At 44.2% G+C, this 18430-nt stretch overlaps 1 protein-coding gene across 4 annotated transcripts in view; it reads right to left on the bottom strand.

Moving 5' to 3' along the window:
• Positions 1-294: 294 nt before the first annotated feature.
• Positions 295-18430, bottom strand: part of DENND5B (DENN domain containing 5B) — a 104493-nt gene continuing 86357 nt past the window's right edge. For all 4 annotated transcript variants that reach the window (XM_066183872.1, XM_066183874.1, XM_066183873.1 and 1 more), the window contains 10 exons: positions 18124-18205; positions 12833-12961; positions 11984-12105; positions 10053-10198; positions 8291-8409; positions 7065-7252; positions 6349-6431; positions 6069-6195; positions 5155-5329; positions 295-4300 (listed from right to left, as the gene is read on the bottom strand). In XM_066183872.1, the coding sequence (XP_066039969.1) occupies positions 4117-4300; positions 5155-5329; positions 6069-6195; positions 6349-6431; positions 7065-7252; positions 8291-8409; positions 10053-10198; positions 11984-12105; positions 12833-12961; positions 18124-18205 (1355 nt within the window). In that variant the 3' untranslated portion in view covers positions 295-4116. The remainder of the gene's footprint in view (positions 4301-5154; positions 5330-6068; positions 6196-6348; positions 6432-7064; positions 7253-8290; positions 8410-10052; positions 10199-11983; positions 12106-12832; positions 12962-18123; positions 18206-18430) is intronic.

The raw sequence follows: 18430 nt of genomic DNA, 5'->3' as shown, positions 1-18430 counted from the left end.
CATTTCTTCCCTGTAATCAGCCACGTTTCTCACCCAAGCTTTGGAATAAAGAGCTGCTTGGGCTCAGCACGGTCTCTGCCTCCCCTTTGTGTCAGGGGAGGCAGAAGAGCTGCTTTTGGGAACAGTCTCTCACACCCACTTCTCCCCCAGCTTTGCTCCAGCAACTTCCCAGTACCAGAGTCACCACCAACTGGACCATTTCTGTTCAGTTTGTTCCCTCCAGGCTCAGATCAGCTCCTCAGCTTGAGACCTGAATCTCTTGGTTCCTGTGCAAGGAGAAAGTGACACCAACCATTATTGTCACAGTTTTATTTGTAAAGGACATAGCATGAAAAGCTGTATTTCAATGTACTTCAAAACCTGAAAAAACCATGTCGGTTTGTGGTGTGTATGTTAAAGTGCTTGATATAACGATACTTTTACTAATGTTGTCTTGAAAATAATCCAGTTCTTATTCCGTTAGTAATAATGTAAGGACAAAATATACTTAATGGAGACATTTAGGGATCGTTTTAAGCTATACAGGGGACATTTGTACATTTCAAGTGTAACACACAATATTTCCCCTCACGACGCGCACCTTCATTTGATTGAAAGAAGGAATTTTCTCAAATATGCTGCCGCGCAACTACCCTAAAAACACATTTTTGAACAATGATAGCTAATCACACAAACCAACTTGGAATAAACATGAGCAGGTTTTTCACTAAACAGTACAATTTCATTTATTTCAGAGAATTATAAATACACATTTTGTACATAGTGAGGCATTTGATTCTCTGACTCCCTCAAGTTACCATGCTGGCTGTTAGTACAACTGGACTATGCAAACTCAGACATCTGCAGACAGGCATTGGATAGGAATTTTTTTGTTTTTTTAAAAAGCAGATACCAAAGAGCTTTGGTCTTTTCCAAGATTCCCTTTCTCAACCAAAGAAGGTGCTTTAACAGTGAAGTAAAAACTGTGTTAGAAGAATCCTGATGGGTTTCTCACCATTTTAGTGGGTAGAATGATTTCTGTAAACCTTACAGAAAAAACCTCACAGTTCCCAATCAACAAAAGTAGTCCACTAAAAAAAAAAAAACAAAACAACAAAACAAAACAAACCCCCCAAATCATACATGGTAGAATAAAAATTCACTATGAAGAACCGTTCTCCCAAGGTTGTCAAATGACTAGTCTAGGAATCTGAGGCACTCATCTGTGCCCTTTTCAACATATCTTGGGGTGGTTTATTGCCTACAAGGAAACATGAGACATACATAATTTTTACTGTATTATTATTAATATGATGTGAAATCTGACAAAACCAAACAAGTCAACACTTGCTGAAAAAGCTGAGGTGAAGTTGTGTTAAGTGCTAAAGGTTTCTTAATGTAATCTGAAATGGGGAAAGGCCCTGATTTGAATTTTAAAAATTCCCAGGTTTTGACTTCTTTTAACTTAAGAAAGACTTCATGCAATTATTGCCTTTTTTCTCTGTGTGTGGTTTATTCATTTAAATGAATGACCTTTAGGGTGCCTACACTTCTCCTTTATCCTGCGTGCACTTAACCCTCGTCATGTCAGATGAATGCTCCGACTGCTCCAGTCATACGTAGCCTTTGGAGAAGTCTGCAGCAGTGTACTTTGGGAAGCATCCAGCCCGCAAATGCAGATGATGCTGTGAAGAAATCCAAGGACTAAAGAAGCGGTTATTTCAGTAAAATGAAAGTCACTTAGACTGGGCTGGGCGTGAAAAAAAATCCTGTATAGCAGTCATTAGACGTGAAAGGCCTGAGTTGTAAGAGAAATCAAAACATCCTAAGCAGTCATTACCAAATAATGCTGCCACATGGTTTCTGGTGCTAAATGTATAATTCATTGATAGAGCTAAGTACAGGGACACATTTTCAATTGCGGCTGGAGGGTTGTCATGCATCGTCTGCTGACTTTAAGCAGACGTGCCCGGCCACACAGAAAATCCTAACACCCCAAATTTCACATTTCTGGAAATGTAAGAGAGATGTCACACAGCTGTGGGCTCTGGCTATTAACTCGAGACCATTCACAGCCTTTACATTAGCTATTCACACCCACAGCAGTGACATGGCAGTGCTGCCTGCAGTATTTGGGATGAGTTCAGTTAGTTTAAGGAAGCACAAGCTCAGGAGCAAAGAATGGTTATTGAAAGCTGGAACCCTCATTAAAGTGGAAGGCTCCTTGACAGTGTTATTTTACTTCTTTCTTATAAACAAAAAAACCTTCTGTAACATAAAACTCTCCAATGAAACAAAGTTACACTAAGAGTTTTCTTCTGGTTGGGAGTCTGACTGGAAACTTTGACACTGAAGTGAGTGCTGTTCTAAGAATGGGGCAGTCGAAGGACCACAGGAAAGTACAGAAGCTTGACAAAAGGCAGGTGAGAAAGAAAACCCTTATTTTCATCCTCTTTCCTTCTCCTTATCTCCCATCCCTCTTTCCACCATGTGCACACTATGCCAAGACCTGCCACTGTCCACTGTTGCCAAGCCCTTCCTAATGCCACTTGAGAGCATAGTGCAAGGCAACACACTGACAGTACCAGTCAGGGGGCCTTCCCAAGCCTCAGCTGACAGTCAGACATCCAAAGAATCCACTGACCAAATGCCCAAGATTGTAGGGAATAAACAAGTGAAAACAAAAACCTATATTTAAACTAAGTTTCAAAAATTAAAACCAGGTGAATCTGTGTTCTCAGACTCTTCCAACTCCCATCCACAAGAATGGAAAATATACTCTGTATTTGCTGCATGGTATTTACAAGGTGATTTTGATATAATCTCTTGTTCAATTTGTATCATAGAGCTGCTCCCAGTTCCTCATCAAGAGCCGTATCTCCATATATGCACTGTATTAGTAACACATTAACTGGAAAGAATGTTGGAGAGAAGCCTCAAAATACCAACGTGAGATTATTTTTTCCCCCCTTCTGCTTAATTACTTTTATTTTTGTAGCTGGCTAATTAAAAAAAAAAAAAAAAAAAAAAAAAAAAAGAAGAAAAAAAAAAAAAGGTAATCCAAGATCCTGTACTCCCCTAGGAACACTCATTCTGCAGGATAAAGGAAGACTCATAACCTGTCAGCATTTCAAAGCCAGCTGATACGGTTCGGTAGCACAGCAACAGCAGTGTTTGTGGCTCTACAGCAATGATTCTTCTCAAGTACAGCAAGAATTTGGTAAAAACCAAATTCCTCATCATGGGGAAAAAAAAAATGGTCATCCACAACACAAACTGGCTGAGGGTGAATCATGGGAACATTTAGACAGGGAAGGGACACACTGGCTGAGTCAAACAAGCCACCATTCCCCATCTCAGGCTGCAGCAGCAAGGCTTCAACAGGTACCTCAGGCTCTGAGGCTGACAGCAGTCCTTCTCTCCAGTGTTTAAGCATTCCAACACTTATTTCCCCTTTTGGAGATCAACAGGAGTGACACAAAAGACCTTACAGAAAAAAAAATGACGACTCACTACTTCCATGCGTGGGAAGGTGAGTCTCCGAACAAACAACAAACTAAGAGAGACCATGTACAGTAGGGTAAACCAGCATATGCTTACAGCATTTCCAAGAGTGACACGATCACAATGGCTACATAAGGATATTTGCTGTATTAATTTGCAATACCTGAAAAAAGCCCTGCTGAGTTTGCACTGTATTTACACGGTGATTGGCTTCTTCCTCACAAGCAAGTAGCGGCATCCCTTCCCTCCTTGGTCCTTCCCTCCCTCCCCCAAGTCCTTCCCCTGGGTTTTAAGCTACTCATAGTCAGAACAAGAACATTCAGTCTAAGAAAAATTTCTTAGAGTAATATAATTTCTTAAAGAAGATAGCATATTTACACACATCTAACACATGAAAATACTCTATTTTTTTGTACTAAATTTCTGTTTCAAATAAACTACAATACTGCATCTTAGCTTTCTGCAGCTTTAGAGGCCAGTCCCTATCGGGCACAAACTGGGCTTCCCAATCCTGCTTCCACCAGCAGCTTTGCCTTACAGTGGTGCACTACCATGGCATTCAAGTCCTGACAGGTCTCCAATTGTGGTTTGCTTGTTTGGGAAAGGAGTAATGAAGTTCTCAGCAAAGCCATGCTAAACATCCACTCCTTTAATGAGTGATCCTTCCAGGATGATGTTGAAATCTTGCAATGTCTGTAGGACTCGGATAAGGGAGTTGACAGTCATGCGGTCCCGGAGGAGAGCGTTCTCCTCGTACATCCTTGTGATGGGCGGGCACTCCGCCAGCAGCGGGATCCACTGAGGCAGCAGGTGGTCCCTGAAAAGGGCAGGACAGGAATTGGTTTAGCACCAAGTACAGCAGGTCTCACACTGCAATTTTCCTCCAAGAGCACAACCCTAAACATGCAGCCCCTTTTGGTGAGAGGTGGGCGTTGTTTGCACGTACAAGTTTGCCGTGTAATCGCAACCCTTGATTTGGTTAGTAAAATACTATTTACTGTAGAAATGAAAATTGAAAGGTGTTAGCAGAATTGGACATTTGTAAGAATTCAGGAACATCTTCAGATCAGGAACAGGGAAAGTAAAACTCAAGGAAAATCTGGCAGACTGTCCGCCAACCAGTTTTCCAAGTATCCAGACAGATAAGACAAAAATGGTACTTATTTCTAGGCATACCAACTTCTACCCTCCAAAATACAACTAAGTCCCATCTTCCTGCCCCTGCCCAAGTGCAAGACAGAAAGTGCCCTATTAGGAAAGAAAGGTTCACCTAGAACATTTCTGTCAAAGGTATAACAGGCATCTCATTTTCACAAGGAATTGAATGAAGATTTAGAAATTCACCAGCTCCTGAAAAGGAACTCTGCATTCCTGAAGTCAGTACTTCATCAAAAATAGCATTGAAAGACAGATTTCATACACATGATTGTCAAGCTAACAGTTATAAAAAAGCTCAAAACATTTTTAGCAGTTTAGACACTAGCCATGTATTATTAGTGAGTGCTTCTTTGCTCCAATTTTTGACGTAGTACTAAAGCTGCCTAAAATAGACACCGGATAATAGATAGGTGTGAGATGTCTTGAAATGGAAAACTAAAAGGTAACAACAAAGGTGGAAAAACATTCTTCTAGTCTAATGCCAGAGGACACATGTGAAGAGCAGTTCGGTACCTTGTCCCCAGGCAAACCAGGATTTGGAATTTGCCATCCTTTCCAATGTTCCTTGGAGCTGTATTGATGGCATTGACATAATGACAGAAGCTTTTGCATGAAGATCTCTGAAGCAAAAGGGCCTCCTCATTGTCTCCAATCTGATCACTGGTTTCAAAGTAAGCAACGGCTTTCTCTGTGGTAAAGAGAACATCAGAACCCAGTGAGAAGAAGCACTTCATTGTAACACAGAACACACAAGGGAATCCTTTAAAAGCCAACCTGCTGAGAGCTATTCCACAGTTTATCTGTGAATTCCTGACCCTGAAGACCATAGGTAGGTGGTCACCTCCACCTTTGCCATGGCATAGCACTGGTCAGTCTGGTTAATGCCTAACACCAAGGAGCAGCACCAGAGTACCCCTCAATGGTTTCACTGTAAGTGATGCCATCAGCATTGATTTTTCACTTTTTCTGAGTAACCACTTACCCTCAGGCCTGCAAGCCTGTCCTAAGGGAGGAAGTTAATCTTAAATTACCCCTACATAAGCCTACAGGTAAAGATCACCAGAAGACCAGTGCAATGATTAGGAGAGTTCTCATAAACCAGGAATCCAAACCTTTCACTCCCTGCCCTTTCCCAGCTCTCCCCCTAACACTGATTGCTGCTCTACCCCAAACTCCAGCCCACCTTCTTTCTCTCAGAAAAGCAGCTGTTTGAACTAGGAGCTCTTAAATTTCTGCACAGACTCACACTTTTCCCTTACACAGAGTTTAGTATTTCTCATCTGCCATTGGGTTTCTCATGGACTTTAAGCAACCAGGAGCAGGTGCCTGGCAGGAGAAATGGCACCCTAGCTGATGAGAATCCAAGGTCTGCGTGTGAGGAGTCATTCTGCCCTAAACCTTCTCCTCCAAGTCATACACCAGCCTACCTATGAAATCCCAGATGAAGACATTCTTATGAAAAATGCGAGCTGATTTGAATCCATGGTGAAAGACCTGCTCCAGTGCTGCAACCAGACCGTTTTCTCCACACAACAGAATGGTAAGGCTCCCTCTCTGTGGAAAAGGGAGAGTAGGTAAGTACAACTTGCCTTGCCTGGATGCCAGAAACTTCAGATCTAAAGGTAGTACATTTTCTGGCACTTCAGCATCATATCAGTGCCAGTGATTATAAAAATTTGCAGGCACGTAATGAAAAGTAGGAATTACCTCTTTCTCTGGCTTGTGGAAGTGTTTTACAATATTGTTCACGGCTTCCCCGATTCCCTCTTGGATCTGCCCTGCATTAGGCTCTGTGAAATGATGAAGAGCAGACTAGCTGAAGGTTAATTTTTTCTTGCTTGAGATTTCAGCACTCATGTCTTCGAATTTTACAGGAGCTGGACAGATGTACAAACAGGATCTACAGTGTCCCATCTCTGTGCTTTAGCAGAGAATGCCTCGTGTGACCCTCACAGTCCCGTGTCCCTCATAAAAGCTAATTTTAGGGATGTGAGGTTGATGTGCCCTAGGTCCCTGCAGAGATAAGCTCTGCCTGAAGGCAGCTCACAGCAGCCACGTCAAGCTCTGAGCTGCCCTCAGAGAGGCCTGTCTTCCCACAGACTGCAAAGGGAGCTGGGAGGCTGAACAGCATCAGCTCCTGCAAATTCTGCTGCCTCCTCCTCCCTCATCACATATCCCCGTGCTCCAAAGAAAGAGATTGTTATCTCTCAACAGTCAAAAGAGGACATTGAAAGAGGCAATGTGTACGTCACAGAGCAAACACCAACCAGGGAAGGCAGGAAAAGCTCCTCAGCTTGCAGCTGCTGCTCTGCACCAAGCCTTGCCTCAGGATGAACCCTCCTGTTCACAGAAGCTTTTTTTATCCCCAGCAGTTGGCAGCTGACCCTTTCTCCACGACCCAGGGGAGGAAGGCAAGGACTTACTGGTGTTCCTCCCTGTGAGGGAAGTGATGCTCAGCCGCCGAGTGACGGTGGGAGATTTCTGCTGGGGTGGGGTGCGGCACTGCTTTCCCAGCTCCTCGTCAGACGTGGAGGACACCAGCTCTCCGATGAGGATTCGCTCCAGACTGCCATCGTCAACGCCTTTTCCCAGCCACCGCCCACAGGGGAACCTGCAGCACGCCCAGCACAAGCACAGCTCAGCCACGCACACAGCACAGCCTGATCTCACAGCTGGGGCACAGCTGGCACCCAAACACTGCTAACAGGCAGGGAATGCTTTGCTCCCAGAAAATTATCACAAAGCAGAGAGAGCTCTGCAGGAGCAGTCCCTGCACCACAACTGATCATCCTTAGAAACAGGGAAATATGCAAAGCTTGGGTCACACACATATTTTATGGTCCACATCTTGTTTTCTGATAAACTATTCTGCACTTGCAGCCAGAATTGATATGCAACCTTTAAGAGTGTTGTGACGATTAACAACCAAATCCCCACAGAATTTCCACCCAGCTGAGGCTGTGACATCTCCTCATACTAAGACCTCATGTCACATTTTACTGCTGTACCTTTGCATCCCATACACAGCCCTAATGCATACCCCCAGTTATTTTATCCCATATCCTCCTACTTTCCCTATACACTGCGGCCAACTCAGAGATCTGGAGCTCACCCCTCTGAATTGCAGTTTTCCAAGTTCACATTATTTAAAAAATTGAGTCTGTTTAGCCACACTTTGTAAAACCAATGATGAATTAGGAGACCATTTTGACACAGAGGTATGTGCTCAATATAAGATTAAGAAATCATCAAAACCTTTTATTTTCTTAATATTTCCCCCAGAGTGTCTTTTCAGCTCTTGGGGTTTAAAGAGTTAATTTGCCCACAATTTTACCACACTGCTTTAACTCAAGAGATCTAAGTATTAGACACAAACTTAGGAATCACTTCAAAAGTATCCATACTGTCTGTCCTGTCTCAGAAAGAGGCAAAGAAAATCCTGCACTCAAATCCCATTTAATATTTATCAGATTATCTGACTTCAACTAGGGCTTCTGAAATAAGAGAACCAGGGGTGGGGGAGACCAACCCAACCCTATCAGGGACCCAAATCAGCCCAAATCAGAGTCAAGGAGAAGGTGAACGCCTTTTTGCTTTCTCTAAATTCAACAAGGATTTCAGACAAGGAAAATTACAACTTGTTGCTTACTTGTACGTGTGTCCTGTTATTTCATTCCTGACCATGACACAATCAACCAGCCACTTGGCCAGTAGCCCTGAGTTGTCATGGCCAATCTGAACGGTCGTCAGCTTCCCCAAGTTCTGGCACTGAAATGAGTAACAGTTTTTGCTTTATTTAAAAAACGAACAGACAACACACACCCCCACCACATGCAGGCATATGGTCTCAAGTGTAGGCTTTTATTCAGTTTTCTAGCTTTCTTTGATTTATAGAACAAGTATTTTCAACCAAACACACAGAGCATTTTCAAAAGCTGCATAATTATTTTAAGACAGGAGAAAAGAAATAAAACTGTTTAAAGCTTGTGGAGAGATTACATTCTTTGTTGGGAGCACTCACTCTGAATATTTCTGAGAAGTATTAATTACATATTTCTGAGTAAGGTGATAAAAAGGTGTGCTTTTGCAAAAGAAGTAGATCTTCAACACAAGCAGCTTTTCAAAAATCCATTTGGAGCATACTGACCTTCAGCTGACTCACTCCACACTATGCAGCAGTCTCTAGATCCTTTATTATTTTCAAAGATTGATTTGCTTATTGTTGGGCCAAACAAAAATCACTAACATGAGACTCAGCCTCACAAAGACACAGAAGGAAAACAGGCACTGTGAATTCCAGTGCAAGATGTAATTGTAGGTGAGGCTGGCAACAACATCTGTTAACGTCACCTAAACACTTCCCTTGAAAGACCTTGGTTTTCACTGCTTCTGATGCTGCCAAGCAAGCAGCTCGGGCTGACATTTTCTGTAAGTGGGTGGCTACCCAAGTTGATATTTTAGGAAAGTTTCAGCCAGAGGAATAATCCAGAACAGCATCAATATGATCCTTAGAAATATCTAAATATGTCATTTTGCCTATTAGAAGCCTGGAGATCTTTTCTACAAAATAGTAATATCTGAATGAGACGTGGGCAATTTATCTCAAAAATATCTTCTCTGTCAAAATCGACCTATATTTGGCAAGAGGCTTTTTTGCTATTGTTGCTGAAGATCAGTCTGCATATGCTCAGTGGATGCAACCTCAATTTCAGTAGCAGATTTTCCTGCAAAATCACTCTTTAATGGATATGGTACAGCCTGGAGCTAGAGGAGCTTGATGGGGCTTTCCCTGCAATTCCCGCTACCAGCTGCTTTGGCATGGCACCAGGCCAACCTGTAATTTCTGGGTGGGAAAGCAGAGGGGAAAGCAAAGAGAAAGCCCCAGCAAGCCTAGGGGAGAGAGCTCACTGGGGATGGCAGCACCCAGTGTGCCACAGACAGCACGTCTTAGGCTGGGATGTTGAAGAGCAATGCCAGACAAGGGGCTGAGAAGAAATTTGGGACTGGCCAGAGGTCGGAAGGGACCTGGGTGGTAGTTAGTGGAAGGACAGAGTGAAAGAAAAGAAACTTTGAAGGGAGAGAAGGACTTGGAAATGAGCACTGAAAGGGAAAAATCAGGCAAGGAGGTGTGGAAGGGAATGTGATGTGGAAATAGGTAGGCAAGGTGAGGAATTCTGGGATGGACTGGGGCAGCAGCAAGGCCTGTGGTTAAAAATGGTGTGTGCTCACAGGAAACCTTCATCTCACACAAGAGGGACAGGCTATTTTCCTGTACATATTTGAACCCACAGTGATGATGAGAATCAGGACAGAATCTGAAATGTCGTGCCCTTAAAAACGTCTTAACAAATTAATATTTCTTTGGAAGCATGTTTCAAATTGAAAGGAAACCGTGAAGAGCACATACTCACCTCAAACGTCATTTCTAGGTGGTTTTTAGGAATCTGCATGACACCACTATCTCCCAGTTCTCCTGACACACATATCCACGGGTTTGATGTGGTTATTGCATTGCTTAATTTTTTGATGGGAATTATCACTGACCTGTAAGGGATCACTGAGAACAGGCAGAGGGGGAAGTACGTTAGTCTTGATCTGTTGGGTTTGGGTTTTTTTTTCTCCTTACAATAAACACAATTTCTGGGGCAAACCCCGCCTTTCCCTTGAAGACAAGCTCTCGCTGCCTGTCTCGGAAGCGGAGCAGGAGACCCCTCCCGCTGCCGGCGGGGGTGCAGGGCAGCGGAGCCGCACGGTGGAGCTGCAGCCCCGCGGCACAGCCGGGACAGCGCAGCGGCGGCCCGGGGGCCGGGACGGACCCGCCCGCGGGAGGACGGCGCACACGGCAGCTCACCGGGGACAGGGGTGTCACAGCCATCAACAGTCTGCTTTGGAAGGGACCTTTAAGAGCCATGTAGTCCAACCCCCTGCAGTGAGCAGGGCCATCTTCAACCAGACCAGAATGCTCACAGCCCTGTCCAACCTGACCTTGAACGCTCCCAGGGATGGGGCGTCCACAACTTCTCTAGGCAACCTGTGCCAGGGTCTCACCAGCCAAAAGGTCAAAAACTTCTTCCTTATATCTATCCTAAATTGACCATCTTTAGTTTAAAACCATCACGGCTGCTCGCACCACAGCCAGACTCTCAGGTCTGGTGTGTCTCTGTGGACATCCCCCTTCTTATTCTTATTCTTATTCTTATTCTTATTCTTATTCTTATTCTTATTCTTATTCTTATTCTTATTCTTATTCTTATTCTTATTCTTATTCTTATTCTTATTCTTATTCTTATTCTTATTCTTATTCTTATTCTTATTCTTATTCTTTTACTCCTCTGCTATTAAATCTGTACCACTCATACATGCTTAAGACAAGGACTGCCACCCACCCCGATTTGGATTTGACCCTGACACTGCATCTCTAGCACTGCAAGACTCACTCTCCCCTTATGTTTCACAAGCTGTCTTTTTGACTGGGGAAGCTAAGCCAGCCCCTTTTACTTTTGTGTGCCAGCCAATCATACTGCACTCAAAAAAAAAATACCCTCAAATCCCAAGCACCTGTCCTACAGGAGAAAGCTGTGAAGCTGGATGCCCCACAGAAATAAGGTTATCAAGGATGAATAAATCTTTGTGCTGCGCTAGTTCTGATGGGATTTATTGCTTTAAGAGGAGGAAAAGTATAATGAGTGCCTGTTCTGACAGCCAAGTAAAACTTGCTTCACTTCACTCTGAACAGGCAGGAAAATTTAAAATAATGGCTGCCCAGGTGAATCCAAATAATTAGGTCATCTAATGGGATCTTGCTTTTTCTCCATTGTCCAGTTCTGGAGAGACAAAGATTAATTTCCAGATATCAATCCAATCTCTGCTCTCTTCTTTATGAGAGAGTGAGAAAGGGAATCTTTCTGGCATTTAAGAAGAGACAAAAAGAGATTTAAAATGTACAGAGGAGCACAAAGTATTTAATGCTCCCATCTTCCATGTTCCTCCTCAGTCTGGGGAGGGTGGACTGCTAGGATGTACACTTAATGAAGGCCAGAAAGAAGCATTAGGAGGTAGAGGGAGGGTCTGGGAGGGAAGCTGAAAGAAAACTATAACAGAGAGCAGCAGTCTCTGCTGATTACTCTCCTTTGTGCAATGCTCTTATCCAGAGCACTCCCACACAACCTTGGCTCTCCAGCTGGTTTCCCAGAGCAACGCCCAGCACCCAGGAGCCCCGCAGCAACAACCAAGGCTTCCAGGTAAGGGCTCAGCTACTCTGGCACCAGCAACATCATCTCTTACAAACCATGACAGCAACTAATTTTTAGTCAGGGGGAAAAAAATCGATTCTCCAACTCACTGATTGTAGTGAAGACGCTTGTGAAGCAGAAGTAATCCACAGCATTGAGTGAGAGCAGGTGATACAGAAACTGTTCCCGTTCCTCTTCACAGCGCAGGAAAGCGTAACGCTTGTAAAGTTTCCTGGGAGGAACAAGCACATGGCATTTTTGTTGTTGCTGTTGATAAAGCACCATGTACCTTAAAAGGTGTTTGAATCTCTAAACACCGAATGAAGAGTGGCTCTTAATGGAAGGTATGACTCCCCGATAATAGAAGCTGCTAGAAACCCACAGAGGGCATGTAAATGTGCTTCACGTGTTTTACAGAGCACTCTTGGCTCCACACTCCCACAGCAAGGCTACTGAGTTCATCTCTGTATGGAGTTTGCTGTAAAACACAGGTAAAAACTAACACAGCAGCAGATCTGAACCAACATACAGCAACCTCATTTCTTCCCCATATCTTCCCACTGTGGAATGGTCTCATCTAATAAGCTCATCTTCCTTCTCCTCCCTACTGCGACACAAAACTCTGCAGAATGCACCAGCAGCAGCTGGGGTCCTCCCACCACTCTGACAGTTCAAGGATCTGTAGGGCTGCGGCGTGGCTTGGATCAGTGCATGGATCTGACCAAGAACTAATGCCTCCTTCCTGAAATCTCTGATGTGGTTTCCATGCAGATGAGCAGACTTCTGCCCTGCTGGGTGGGCAGTACCAGCTCTCCCAGCTCCCCCTCTGCCCTTCAATCACTTCTAGCTGGAAACCACAGTATCCAAACAGGGTGCCTGGCTGTACCCCAAGCAGCAGCACCTTGAGACACCACTTTCACAACACGCAAGTGAAGGTTTGAGGAAATGAGCTCGCTTACTTTGCAAGTGCCTGGTTGGAAAGCAGCTGCTTCAGGTGCTGAGACAAAAGCTTCTTCTCCAGAGAAAGTCTAATCCAGGCACGGGCTCGCCCCACATCAGTCTTTATCTCACTCATGTTCTGAACGTGCCTGAAACGTGTGGGGAAGAAAATAAATAGATGAATCATAAAAATTCTGCATGCTTCAAATGGCAACATCCCGTGTGATGTTGCAGCAGGTGAACTGGAAAATGTCTTCTGACATAATTTCTGGAGAAATCTCCAGCAGGGTCCCCCAGAACTCTGCATGGTGGCAATGAGATCCCTGGCAGCCCCAGGCTGGCACGAGGACATGTGGCAGCTTTTCCTGGGCATGGCAGCCTGTAGGAGCTGCTCAGTGGGGTTGCCTGGCCAAGGTGAGGAGTGGTAAACCAGTCTACCGATGGTAGATGTTTACATGGACACTGCTAACACTTAAAGAAAGCAGGCACCTTGTGAGACCCAGTTATATCTCAGCTGCCACCTCCAGCTGCTGACTCAAGCAGGTGTGTCTGGGAGGGCAGAGGACAAACACATGTCCTGAGAGTTTCTCCAAACCACAGTTGCTCTGAAGGTTCTAACAAACCCCTTGAGGGGAGCAGCAGCAATGGCACATCTGAGAAAAGGAGGACTGCTGAGGCAAAAACAGCAACAGGAAGCTGCAAGCAGAATCACATTTTTAGGGATATAAGAGGCCTTCCTGTAAGTGATAATTTGAACAGCTCTCCATATGTTTCATCCGTAGGAAAGCAGAACTATTCCACAGGGGCTTTCTTCTATGGCTATGCTTTTCTTTTTTCATTTTAAACTTCTCACATTTCAGTTTGGAGAATGCCAGAAACCCTAGTTCTAGAGCACAGGGAGTTTTAGAAGAGGAAGAGAACTGCCATGGCAGGATAAAGTTGCTTACAAAAACTCCCCACTTGGCTAAAGAAAAAAGAAGAAAAATGAGTAACAGTTTTCAGCAGGGGAAAGAAAAGGCTGCAATTTCTTAATTTTCATGCAGTCTGCCTGTTAAGTGCACAGGCCCTTCAGCCTTCCAAATCTTCATGGCAGGCTCCAAGTACCATCAGCTGAAGTCTGAACAATTTACTGTCTAACAATTTACCCAGTTGCAATTTACTGTCTAACTCCTGCAACTTCCCTGACAGCCCTCCACGCATTGCTGAGTGTTGGGGAATGTGGCAATATTTACTCCAAAGGAAATCCAACAATGTGACTGATGCGTTTTACATTGACTACTGTAGTCTCACTGTCTCGTGCTTTCCCCCATCTGTTACACCCAAGTGTGTGCTTTGTGTTTGTCTTAGGTTGCCATGCAAGATGTAACCAGAAGTATGCATTCTAGACCCATTCTCCCTCAGGGGTATATCTTCTGTCATTGAGTCTCACTGGGTGACTGATAAAATTACATCATCCCATTGTGAGATGCTCCACTCAGGAGGAGGAGCCAAGCATTCCTATCTGGATAAAAACTGAGATTTGGAACACCACAGTCAACCTTTTCCCACTGGATTCCCAGAGGAAGACTAGACGCTTCTATATCACCACTGGACCTTCAGAGGAAAACTACACCCTTCTACAGGATCACTGCTTCAACAGAACTACATCTGTCACTCCTGGAAGTCTGCAGCCACGATTTAATCAGACTGCTACCAACACCTTTCCAACAGAGTGTCAGGTTGTATTCTGACTCTGTCAGTGTTTCTGTACTGCTGCATTTTATTTTAAATTTTCCTATTAAGTTGTAGTTCTTTTAAACTTGTTTTTATTTATACATACTAGTAAAAGAACTGTTATTCCCATTCTCACATCTTTGCCTGAGAGCCCCTTAATTTCGAAATTATAATAATTTGGAGGGAGGGGGTTTACATTTCCCATTCCAAGAGAAGCTCCTGCCTTCCTTAACAGACACCTGTCTTTCAAAACAGTGTTCTATTTAGTCCCTGCATTATTTGAGAACACGACTCTCTTGTTTATAGAGCCTCTAATGGAGCAGGCTCAGGACCTTTAGGGCAAATTTACAAAGAACAACTTGGAGCTGTCCAGAAATACGAGTTCTCCCTGCACAGATGAAGAGGATACACAGCCCAGCAGCACTGCTCTGTGCCAGGCTCACCTGCAAGGCTGAACTCTTGCTCCTGGCATGGGAAAACCCTTCCTGGCTCAGAGCATGGCAGCCAGCATTAGACCTTCCAGCAGAGAGCTGGACACGTGACCCGTAATCCTTGAGAAACAGGATGCGTGCTACACTCAGCTATATCATGTTGAGACACCCTCCTCAGACATTTCAAGCCTTTTGAGATGGGAAGATCAAAGCACAGACTATCATCTCCCTCCCCTTCCCTCCGAGTGCTCAGCTTGAATTACATCTAATATGAAACACTGAGCAGAATATGTTATTTCACTGCGAGAAGATTCAAATGCAGATGGACTCAACCTTATTCCATGCACGCCCTGCGCCTCTTCATTACCTGTGTCTGGTTCAGACTAGATTAGCATTAATTGTGCATTTGGGAAAAATAAATATCTGCAAGCATGCAGCTTGCCAGAGATATTAAAAAGATTCAGTAATCAGTCTTGGTGTCAGCAAAAGCAGAGTGTAACAGAACAGAGCATGCAGGAACCCAAATTTATTTCACTGTCAGTTGTGAGAGTCAGAACAGCTCTATTTTTATGGGTGACCTAAGTGTAAGCACCACATGCTCACCACTGCACCGCAAATTCTTCTTGTCAGAGCACTGAACAGCCATTTCAATGCAGCTCCCCTGGTTTGGACTTGCTTTTAATCCCATTAGTAATAAAGAAAAATCTATTTGCCCTGTCAAATGTAAGCCTGGGGTATGGGGAGACAAACCCTCTGCAAACAGCTGTTCTGACAGCAGAGGTTACAGCTGCTCAGCACTGCCATGCCCTGGGGATGCTGTGCACACTCCTATGCCAGCACAGTCAGGAAGGAGCCTATAGCTCATCCCAGGTAGGCAGCAGGTCTTTGCTCAGCCTTCTTTTTAAACACAGCAGGTTAAGCATCACTGCTGTGTGCCCAGTGGCCAGCTCACATCCTCCAGTGCAAGCTCCCTGTGGGAGGGAGGCATGACATGGGCATGAGAGCAAGTGCTGATAGCAAGGGAGAGCTTGCCCAAAGGGGAAGGATCAGAAACTTGACTCCAGCTGGATCAAAGGTTTTGGGGAGGCCTTGATGTTTATTGGTTCAGTTGGATGCTTAGCAATGCCTGAAGGGTAAGGCCATGCTGGAAGCAGGCTGTGGCTGGAACACGACTTGGAGAGATGAGACAGATCCGTGCCAGGGGAAAGGCTGGAGAGAGTAGCCCCGGGCTGGCTTGTGCCACTGAGATTCCATAAGCACCCTGAGCATCTTCCTGACCACATCTGTGCTGCCTGGCTTTAAGGGGGGGCAGAGGACACATTACAGTACCTGTAGCACATGGCACATTCAGAGCATGGCTGTGACTCAGCCGTGCTTTTAAATTGTTTACATAACCTTGCATGAGCCATCAGAAACAAGCCCTGCTTAAGGCAATGCTTAATCCTCCAGCCATTAGCTCAGTCAGCAGCACAAGCCCTGCAATTTAACAATTATCCATCCTTCAACTTCAGCCTGGGCCTGTGGGTGCAAACAAATATTAGGCAGCATTCCTTCCAAGCAGGAGAAGTATGTCTCGAGATTACAGATGACAAATTCAGCTCACCATCTGCCCAGCATTTTCTATGACCAAACATATTCGTGGACAATCACGAATACCCAAGACATTACAAAAGGTAATGTTTTGCTTCTGTACTTTTTCTCTGAAGAGCAGTAAGAAAGATTTTTGTGATTCAAACAAGAGAGCTCAGATCCATGCTGGATTTTCATTACTCCAGTGGAAGCTCGTGGAAGACAGAACCCGTGCACGCTGCAGTGAGCACACACAGCCTCCTCTGTCAGCAAACCCCTCCCAGCACAGGAGTTTCCGCTCCAGATCCTCCTTCATCCTCCCCTCACACTGACCCTCTACATGCCTGTCAGATTCCCAGGACTGAATTCAGGAGAGAGCTGCCACATCCCATGAGAGGGATGCTAAAATGGCAGACACATGTTCAAAATGACCTCTTGGCACTACACCCCTAATTACACTGTATGTATTCTCTCTCCCTCTTTTACAGGTTGTTTTAGCTGTGCGTAGCATGTCATGCTCTTAGAAATCAGAACAAAAGACTCAAACTACAAAGCATCAAGCTAAAAGGTTGCACACTGCAGGTGGGGAGTACAGTCATTTTTTTTTCATGAATAATCTGACTCCTCTATCAACATACATAGTAAAAAACGCATCACTGTGATCAGGGTTTTGTGAACTAACTACAATAAATCTTATTTTTACCCTAAGGTTCTTTTGCCATATTTTTAGGTGTCAGAAGGACGTGATGTTGCAAGAAACTGTACTCATGTTGTCTCACATATTAAATTACCAGCAATTGCTCTCAGCTCTTTACAGATGAGCATTATTGCATTACTCCTCCTCACTTTTCATGCCACGTTTAGCCCACTGAAATCCTTAGCCCTGGCAAGACAAGTGTCAAAACAGCGGTCTGACGTGGCAGTGGCTTGACCAAGCAGATGCCCTGAAGAACTTCTGCCTGCTGCTGTCACACCAGCCTTCACCTCTTCTGACTCTCTAATCCTTTTGGTTCCAAACAAACACTGCTTGAAAAGGTCTCCAGAGCCAGGCTGTGGTCCACTGGAAAGAACCTGCCTTAACTTCACATCCCAGCTTTAAACTCACCCAAATTCTAGGTCCGACTGAACTTCTAAACTTGTACATTTGTTACTATCTGCCATGAAATGCTAGTCAAAAAGAAAATATTTCTCAGGGATTGTGAGCAGGTTTTTACATCCCTTTGCTTTGCCTATCAACTGTACTTGCTGGGTCAGTAATTAAAAAATGAAGAAAAAGAAACAAACTGAAAATACCAAGGAATTGAAGATATCTGCTGTTATTTGTAGAAGCTGGCTTTATTACTGGAAGAACTCCCCAGGGAAAACAGAAATTGCAGTAATATATATGTGGTTTTCATTTTCTGTTTGCTAGAATAGATCAAGTAAACACACAAAGAAGTTTTTCAAAACAGAAAGGCAACACATGTGTACATGTGAAGGTGGGCTGAAGAGAAGGTTTAATTCTCCTTAGCCTTTGTAGACCCAAAGCCAGTGAGGATCTTTACCTTATGCTACACAATTAAACCCACAATTAATGCTTTAGGAACCAAATTGCATACCTCATATCTTGTATCAGGGAAACCCTCAATGTAGGCAGTGTAAGTCCTGTATCAGACTTTCGTCTTTCTGTTCCACCACCAACTACAGTGGAGAAAATACACACAGTTAATACAACACTACAGCAACAGTCTGCAATGCATCTGTTCTGCATACAACTGAAAACAAGTGGCTGTTAACTGCACTGTTTCTATGCATTGTCACTAAATCTACTCTGGAAATGTAGAAGTCGACCAAAAGAAAATTCTGAACATATTACTCATTTCTTCCTTAACCAGCACTGAACTTGGGAGATCTAGCTTCTTTTTG

This window comes from Chamaea fasciata, unplaced genomic scaffold (genome assembly GCF_029207755.1).
Source record: "Chamaea fasciata isolate MVZ Bird 193981 ecotype frontalis unplaced genomic scaffold, bChaFas1.0.hap1 SCAF_5, whole genome shotgun sequence".
NCBI classification, from domain to species: domain Eukaryota; kingdom Metazoa; phylum Chordata; class Aves; order Passeriformes; family Sylviidae; genus Chamaea; species Chamaea fasciata.
The sequence above is the reverse complement of the archived record's forward strand: the minus strand, read 5'-3'. Positions and strand labels throughout refer to the sequence as shown.